At 44.8% G+C, this 8,819-nt stretch overlaps 1 protein-coding gene across 1 annotated transcript; it reads left to right on the top strand.

The window, feature by feature from the left end:
- Positions 1–2,597: 2,597 nt before the first annotated feature.
- Positions 2,598–7,018, top strand: CTXN2 (cortexin 2). Its single transcript, XM_083370982.1, has 3 exons — positions 2,598–2,821; positions 5,475–5,525; positions 6,599–7,018. The coding sequence occupies exon 3, from the start codon at positions 6,667–6,669 to the stop codon at positions 6,910–6,912; it is 246 nt and encodes an 81-aa protein (XP_083227108.1). The 5' UTR covers positions 2,598–2,821; positions 5,475–5,525; positions 6,599–6,666; the 3' UTR covers positions 6,913–7,018.
- The last annotated feature ends 1,801 nt before the right edge of the window (positions 7,019–8,819 follow it).

Genomic DNA, 8,819 nt, shown 5'->3' with positions numbered 1-8,819 from the left:
AATTTGTTGATGCCCAAGGTTTAATTGAGACAACCCCTCAGAACTATGGATCAAAAACCTATCCAGGTGACCTCTGATATCAGACGACCAAAGGACCATCCTCACACACGCCCTCGATTTCGACCACAAAGACCCTGATCCCATTGAATTTCCAGTCAATCTCAAATCCATTCCAAAAAAAGAAACCACCTGGACTAAGAAACACAAGACGACACCAGGCAAAGAATCATCCCCAACGTCCAAAGCAACAGGCACAATGAAACGAGAAGAGAGCACTAAAGGACGGTAAATGGATTGTCTTGGGGTTTTTTTTTTGTTTGAGGATGTTTCACTTCTCATCCGAGAAGCTCCTGCAGTGAAGCGAACTGAAGAAGCCGCTTGGATGAGAAAGTGAAACATCTTCAAAAGGAAAAAAAAACAACCAAAGAAAGTCCAGTCGCTTTTTCAGGAGCACCTTTGGAATAACCATGACCTGGACGATTGAGAATCTCCATAGACATAAAGTTCAGATCTTTTTATTTCATCTAAGACATTTGCAGCACCCCAAATAGGTCCTCAAGGAGTGGCTTAACTAGTAGGCCACTCTGGAAATCGGGTGAAGGTTTAAAACCCAACCTGAGGGTTATCCAGATTTATTTATTTATTTATTTATTTATTTATTTATTTATTTATTTATTTATTTATTTATTTATTTATTTATTTATTTATTTTATTAATGGGACTTATATCCCGCCCTATCTCCCGAGGGACTCAGGGCGGCTAACAACAACAAAAATTAAAGGCCTCTGTACAGTAAATTAAAATTGAAAATTGAAATAAATTAAAGATTAGAGTTAAAATTGTAAACATAATTAAAATGCCCTGTCAGTCCAGGTCAGCCAGGTGGAAAAGGAGTGTTTTGAGGCCGCGGCGAAAGGACTGGAGATCTTGGGCCGTCCGAAGCTCAGGGGGGAGCTGGTTCCATAGGGCTGGCGCTCCCACAGAGAAGGCTCTTCCCCTGGGGGTCGCAAGCCGACATTGTCTAGCCGACGGTACCCTGAGGAGGCCTTCTCTGTGTGAGCGTACTGGGCGATGGGAATTCGTTCCCGGCAGCAGATGGTCCTGCAAGTATCCTGGGCCTAAGCCATGTAGGGCTTTAAAGGTAAGTACCAGATCAACAATTGGCTTAATGAAGTTTAACTTTGCTCTTTTTTCAGCTATCCCCATTGATTCCCTGGACACAGCAACATCAAAATAAGCTGACATGAATGTCTATTACAGGAATAATGTTTCTTCTTGGCAACGGCGCCCAGCTTGGTAGGGACCCAACTATTATGCTCCCAAATTCCTGGAAGGAAATAGGCCTGTGAGGGAAAGAATGGAAGCAGGAAAACAACACCCATTGAAAGGAGGTGAAGGAAAGATTTGATCCAGCATCGGTCAAATACTGGCAGCGCCTTTGCCCAAATTCAAAACAACACAGGTCAACTGCACCCTGGATTGGAACATCAGAATCCAGCCTAAAGGGGGATGAAGCTTTGATATCAAGCTTTGCATGGGAATACAGGTAATCTTTGATTTACGACCACAATAGAGCCCCAAATTTGTGTTGCGTTGTTAAGTCCATTTTTGCCCCGTTTTTACAACCTTTCTTGCCACAGTTGTTCAGTTAGTAACAGGCTTCCTAAGCAAATCGGGCTTCCCCATTGACTTTGCTTGTTCGGGGGGGGGGGGGGAAGGGGGGTTTTGCAAAAGGGGAATCACCTGACCCTGTCGTAAATAATAATAATAATAAACCTTTATTGTCAAAGTACAACATGTGTACATTGAGATTAGCTGAGCCTCCCCCTGTGCTCTCTCCCCCCAACACACAGTGACAACAAACCCTCCATCCCACCACACTATGTGAAATACGAGTCAGCTGCCAAGGGGGGAGCTGGATTTTGAACCCTTGGCCACTGGGATGCCCCAAGGGTCGTTAAGCGTGAAAAAAGGGTCATAAGTCACTTTTTTCCCCAGAGCTGCTGTTGAGCAGTCACTAAACGGACGGTTACAAGTTGAGAAACTACCTCTAAAGAATCCCAGCTGACTTCAAAAGCCGGCTGGCCATTCCCAGCACAGGGGGGGGGGCTCAACCCTCCCTACTAAGCCCCCCGGGGGGGCTCCCTGTTCCAGCCCCTCCCTTCCCTTCTTGGTTCGGCAGCCCCAATCAAAGGCGGGGTTCCCACGGCCGGTTGAAGAACCCGAATGAAATCAAGGCATAGGCTGGCGGAATACCCTTTCCTCCCCAGGGCTCCCGAGGGAAGCCGGCAGGAAGCCGAGCTCCCTGGGGTTGGGCTGGCATCGCTTCCAGACCAGCAAGCTTCGCAAGGAACGAGCCGGCCAGGCCGGCCGCCTCCGCTGCAGCGCATTTGGGAATGCCTGGCACGTAGCCTTCGCCAGGAACTTTCCACGCGAGCCTGGAGGAGGCTGGGCGGCATCCCCATCACCCCCACGCTGCGCCCCCCTCCTCCCCAAATCCACACCCGAGGATTTGCCTTCGACAGAGCGGGAGACACCCCCACACACACGCACACTCCACCCCACCCTCCAGACACGCGTGTAACCCGGCTGAAGGCACGCCCCGAGCAGCCGTGGGAGCCCAGTCTCTCGGGAGAAGGAAAGAAGGGATGCCGCTCTGAAAATGAACCCCGAAGATGGTCCCGCGGCTGGGCGGGGGTGAGCGGAGAGCCGGGGCTCGCTGGCAGATCGCAGCCCGGTCGGAGACCTTGAAACTTGGACCGGTCCTTAGCCCGGGAGGCGAGCGGGAGCTGTGCGCTCAGGATGTCTGGCTGGAAGCGGGGTGAGTGGGCTGGGGGGGGGGGGCTTAGAGGGAGGGAGAGAAGGGCTGGAGAGCCAGATGGGCCAGGAGGAGGAAGGGGGTGGGTGGGTGGTCGGCTTTCAGTGGCTCTTCGGCATCTGCTTCACGCAACAGGATGCCCTGACCTTGCTTTGCGGGGTTGGGTTTGTGTTTTTCATTGGGGCTAACCCAGAATCGTGGTTGTTTTCGTTGTTTACTGCCTCCTGGTCTGGTTATGACCAGGTAGGATCTGACAGCAGTGCTGAAGAAGGGAGGGGAGAGGATCGGGTTACCATGAGCAGATCCCAACGCTCTGGGTAGTAGCGCATGGAAATATTTGCATTTTCAAATGCCAGAGGCTAGAGCTACTGGATGCCCGATCCAGAGAGATTTAACCACCCGTCTCCTCACCAGGCTTACTTGAAAACAAATCCTAGTGGTTTCCATGAGGCTTCCCCATGTGGGTGCAGGTGACAACTGCAGCATTTATGAAAGAGTCTTTATCCCAGGAGGGTATCGGTTGAAGTGGGAATCAACAATTGGTTTGGTTTTTCCGGCTTTGCACGCTGCCTGGGGTGTGGCACCCACTGGTGTATTCATACGCAGCCTATTTACGTTGAAGTCCAGGCTGGATGCAGCGATATGGTTTTAGGGCATAACCATCTCCAAGAATACTGGGCAAAATAATTCATGAAATAAAAGTTCAGAAATTGCTACCTGTTAATAAGAGGCAAATGGATGGTTTTCTATGGACTTTGGATGAACACACAACAGTTGGCATCAAGTTGACTTTGTCTTGGCTCAGAAGCTAAGCAGGATCAGGCTTGGTTAGTACTTGGAAGGGAGACCTCCAAAAATTCTAGGACTGTAGCTAGATAATAAAATAGAATAGAATAGGAATAATAACCATGCTTGCCCTTTGGGCCTTGTAGATGTGCTGTGTGCATCACAGCACAATAGCTCAATTTAAAGAGACTACGACTTCTTAGTTTGATAGATGTGGGTAAGAGAGAGAAATGATACCTATTTTTCAAGAAAATTTAAGGGTAGCATAGAAATCTGATAATGAGCATATTACAAATTGCTTTTTAAAAATTAATAGGACTAATCTATTCACCATCCCATCCAATTCCATTAATTTACAAATACAGTAAGATAATCCATGCAGGATTTTTCCTCCTGTATTCCTCATTTAACTAATGAACCACTGAAAACTTTACCAAACCTGGCAAGGAGGCCCTTGTTATAGGTTACAATTGTATGTCCAACCTAGGATAATGGGTAAAGCTGAAGAACTGAAAGCCATTACTTCATGGCTGAGCTGCCATTTTCATCTGTTCGCTGCTTTCGCTAAAGGGGAAAAAAAAGCGTGCGCATGTTTTGTTCCCTCAGAATGTCCACAGTTGTTTTTTAATCATGCCATAATACACAAATGAACTGGTGCAAGAAGTACAGGCTGCTTTTGACCTTCACAGTCACGCAATTTCATTTCGAAACCACTCTTCCAAACCTCAAGTAATGATGAAAGATGAGACGAGTCAGGATGAAATACTTCCACATCTTTTGGACACTCCCTTCTCTTTCAGAAAAAGAAGTTGCAGGATGAATTCATTGTAGGGAAAAGTCTAAAATTGGATACTTCAACATTTTTTTAAAATAAAGGAAATCTATTTATTAAGTGGTAAACTGAATGAGGTGACAATGGAGCAGCAGGTTAAACTATGAATTAGAATAATAACATCTGGCCAAAAGAGATGAGCTTCTAAAAGTCCTCCTCCAAAATCAGTGGTGTTTTGTGTTTGTGTTACACAAACACAAAAGCAGCAATTGCTCAGAAAAACATGTACTACAATCTAGGTTCTCTGAACCTCTTATTCTAACCTCTCAAGACAATAACACAGATGACCATAACCTGGAATTTTAAAGGATGTTGGGGACACAGATCAGAATTTTTATCCTTATGATTTTTTAGAGGAAAAAAAACACTGTGGAAGACAACGTCTTGATATTTGGACTGGATTATTCCAACTGAATAATCACAAGAAAGGAATACAGCTAAAAAGGAAAAATCGGAACCCACAAAAGGCAGGCAAAGGAAATGGGGGTTCTGAGAAGGTCCATCTGCAAATTGGCTGTGAAAAACATGCCACAGATGGCACCTGGAGACCTGCCAAGCCTATTCTGCCATCTCAGTATTAACGGCTTGGTGAATCCCCCTGGGTCATATAAGCCTAGCCACCATGGGTTTGAAACTACAATACTTGAAGGGCAGAAGGAAGAAAAACATGTCGGCTAAAATGTTTATATCAGTGCATCCCAACCTTGGCAACTTGAAGATATGCAGACTTCAACTCCCACAATTCCCCAACCAGCCATGAGAATTCTGGGAGTTGAAGACCATGTATCTTAAAAGTTGTCAAGTTTGGGAAATACTGGTTTAGATGAACATGGAGACTAGACTGGTGAGAAGTATATCAGGAAAGAAAGGGGAGGTGGGGAGGGGAGGGGAGGGGAGGGGAAGGAAGGGGAGAGGAAAGGAAAGGACACAGGTGTCATCTCTTTATATCATTTATTTTGCTCTCATTTTGAACATTGAATTATTATCTGGAATTCAGCTCAGTACTTAAAATACTTCTTTTTTTAAATGTCTCTACAGCTGTTCAAACTTCAGGAAACTCTGGAATTGTGCCTTACATGAATGTATCAGGTAGTATTTATTATATCAACATTTAGTAGGCTTAATCACTGCCTTTAACTGGGACTCCTAGCTCATAGCTAAAAACAAATGAGCCATTCCTTTCATTTCTTAAAGGAAGAATGATTAAGAAAAAACGAGGAGGAGGAGGAGGGGGGGAGGAGGAGGATTTTTTTGACATGGGTCAGAAGGATTGAGACCTGTTCGGGATGAAATGAAAAATAAAGTAGGATTCCAGGAAAAAATGGAAAGCAGGAACGCAGAGCAAAACTAGCACATTCTTGAGAAAGAAATCCAGTAGGGGATTTAGATTAGCAAAATTATTGCAGGAATGAAATTTTTGAAGGGATGAAGGCAGCTCATAATAAGCTGCCACCAATAGATCAAGTTTACTCTGAAGCCAGGTCTCAGCTGGTACTTAAGTGCCAAATTCCATCATTGGGGTTGTCATAGGTTTGTCGTGTGTTATGCCATTCTGTATTAGCATTTATATCTAATTTTGATATAGGAAAATGAATAGGGTAGTTGGTAAGACAGAGGAGCCTCAGTTGCCACACAAGAAATGGAAACCAATATATCTGAGAGCCACCTAAGGGAGGATAAAATTAAGAAGAGACATGTCAGCTTCCTTCAGACATGTTGGAGTGCAGGATTTGAACAGATGTGTGGAAAGTGCAGAGTTCCTGAAACATGGAGGAAGGCAGATGGGCTTGGAGGCATAATGGCTCCACAGAGACCTTCCTTGGTGTGTCCTGGACTTCCTGCCTCATTTGACTTGTTAAAGAAAAATTCATATATTTTTTTTAAAAAATGGAAGCACCCATCTCTAGCTTCACAAGGGTCAAGAGAAGCCATCTGTGTCTGCGTGATGTTGTGATGTCTGATCATAGACATCTTGGCAGCCATTTTGTGAACCCATCGTACGTCACCTTCTCACAAACCCAACCTGAGGAGACCATTTAATCGCCTCAGAAAAAAAGCCTGTCCCTACTAGCCTTACATTCTGGGTGGCGGGGGGATGGCTAGATCAGAGGACATCTGAGATCCCTTCCTCAGATCCAAAACAGTCTCTCTTCTCTTCTCAGTTGGTGTTTTGGTGTTTGGTCTAGAGGCGAAGTGCAAATCCTGACTCAGCAGAATGTGAACCCCAGAGATGAGCAGTAGCTACTGCAACAACGCTTCAGTGAGCATGAGTGTCAACGAGGTGTCCAGTTTCCCACTGACCCTAGAGCAGAAAACCGGTTTTGCCTTTGTGGGGATCCTGTGCATCTTTCTGGGACTTTTGATCATCCGATGTTTCAAAATCTTATTGGACCCCTACAGCAGCATGCCCTCCTCCACTTGGGAGGGGGAGGTCGAAGGACTGGATAAAGGGACATTTGAATATGCTCTTGCATGAAGCAAAACCCTCCAATCGTGTCCTGCCTTAATCCTGATTTGTTGTTTTTCTTTTTCCCTTGAAGCGGTGGAATTCGAAACAGGAAGCCTTCGCAATTGACACCCATGTTTGGAAGCATTTTTGGGGTTAAATAAAGCTTTGTGGCAGACTCGTACATCATTAGATGTGTTTTGTTTTTTTGACTGGGAGATGTTTCGGGGGGGGGGTGTCTTCATTTGGAGAATAAAAAGGGAAGAAGAGAAATCATTTGCAAATTCACTGAGTAGAAACACACAAAATAACAGAATTTAACAGAATAAGAAAGTGGGAAGGGACCTTGGAGGTCATCTAGTCCAATCCCCTGTTCAGGCAGGAAACCCTATATTGCTCCAGTCAAGTGGCTGTCCAGTCTCTTCTTAAAAAACCTCCAGTGTTGGAGCACCCACAACTTTGGGAGGCAAGTCGTTCCACTGATTAATTGTTCTCACTGTCAGGAAGTTTCTCCTTAGTTCTAGGTTGCTTCTCTCCTCGATTAGTTTCCATCTGTTGTTTCTTGTCCTGCCTTCAGGGGCTTTGGAGAATTTAATAGTTTAATTCCAGCATAGACCTGCTTCTTCAGACACAACCAAGCTTAGAGCTCAAGGGATGGAACTTAGGCCTTACAACTGATTTTATTACCCTTTATTGGGTAGAGTCCAACCTCCCCATTTAGTTGAAGAATATTATTTAGTGACCAGAAGAGTTTCTCTTATACCTCCACCTTAGAGGTAGTCATCGACTTATGATCACAACTGGGAGCAGATATTCCATTGTTAAGGAAGGCAGTTGTGAAATGAGTTGTGTGCCTGGTTGGTTTTTTCCCCAGGTCTTAACCGAATCACTGCAGCTGTCATGTGAATCATGCAGTCGTTAAGCAAATCCAGCTTCCCCCAGTCAGAAGCTGGATGGAAAGATCACAAACGGCAATCCTGTGATCCCAGGATGCTGTAACCATAGCAACACATTCCAGTTGCCAAGCCCCCAAATTTTGATCACAGGACCATGGGGATGCTGCGGTGGTCCTAAGCGCAAAACGATTGCAAGTCCCTTTTTTCAGCGCCATTGTAACTTTAAACAGTTGCTAAATGAATGTTTGCAAGTCAAGGACCAAATATCTGTTTTGAACTCTTATCTTTAGGGCAACAGAAAGGGGAAATGTTACACACATGGCATATTGTGTTATTAACTGGGATTAATGTGGTTTAAGTTTCATTTTAACTTGAATTTAGCCTCTCCTACTTCTTCCTGCCCTTACTTTGTAGAACCTAACCCAACAAGACGATCCTTGATCTGAAAAGGATTGTATCCTCTTTGCCTATACAGATAGTCCTCGCCTTAATGACCACAGCTGAGCCCAACATTTCGGTTGCTAAGTGAAACAGTTGTACTTTAAGTGGACTTTTGTCCCATTTTACGACCTGTCTTGCCACAGTTGTTAAGCGAATCCCTTCAGTTATTAAATTAGTAACACCGCTGTTAAGTGAATCTGACTTCCTCAATGACTTTGCTTGTCAGAAGGTCACAAAAGGGAATCACGTGACTCCGCATGACTCTGCGGCCGTCATATATACATAAACCAGTCGCTAAATGAACAAATTTTGATCACCTGACCACGGGGATGCTGCAATAACCATGTGAAAACAGTCATAAGTCACTTTTTTCAGTGCTGTTGTAACTACAAACAGTCACTAAATCATCATATCACAATAGGAACATACAAATCTATTCAAAGAAATACAAAACACAAAGGAGCATAAAATGTAGAAGGAACTCTTCTGGAATCATTAAGACAGACACAACTTTTTCCCGGTAAGGCACAGAGAGACATTAATGCATCCAACTTCAAGGTTACCTCTTTGCTCGCAAAGATGAGGAGCACAAGTGACAAT

This window comes from Vipera ursinii (assembly GCF_947247035.1).
Source record: "Vipera ursinii genome assembly, chromosome: 11".
NCBI classification, from domain to species: domain Eukaryota; kingdom Metazoa; phylum Chordata; class Lepidosauria; order Squamata; family Viperidae; genus Vipera; species Vipera ursinii.
The sequence above is the reverse complement of the archived record's forward strand: the minus strand, read 5'-3'. Positions and strand labels throughout refer to the sequence as shown.

Bases quoted from the DNA above. Each gene is read 5' to 3' on its own strand.
- CTXN2 (XM_083370982.1), top strand. From the start codon at position 6,667: ATGAGCAGTAGCTACTGCAACAACGCTTCAGTGAGCATGAGTGTCAAC.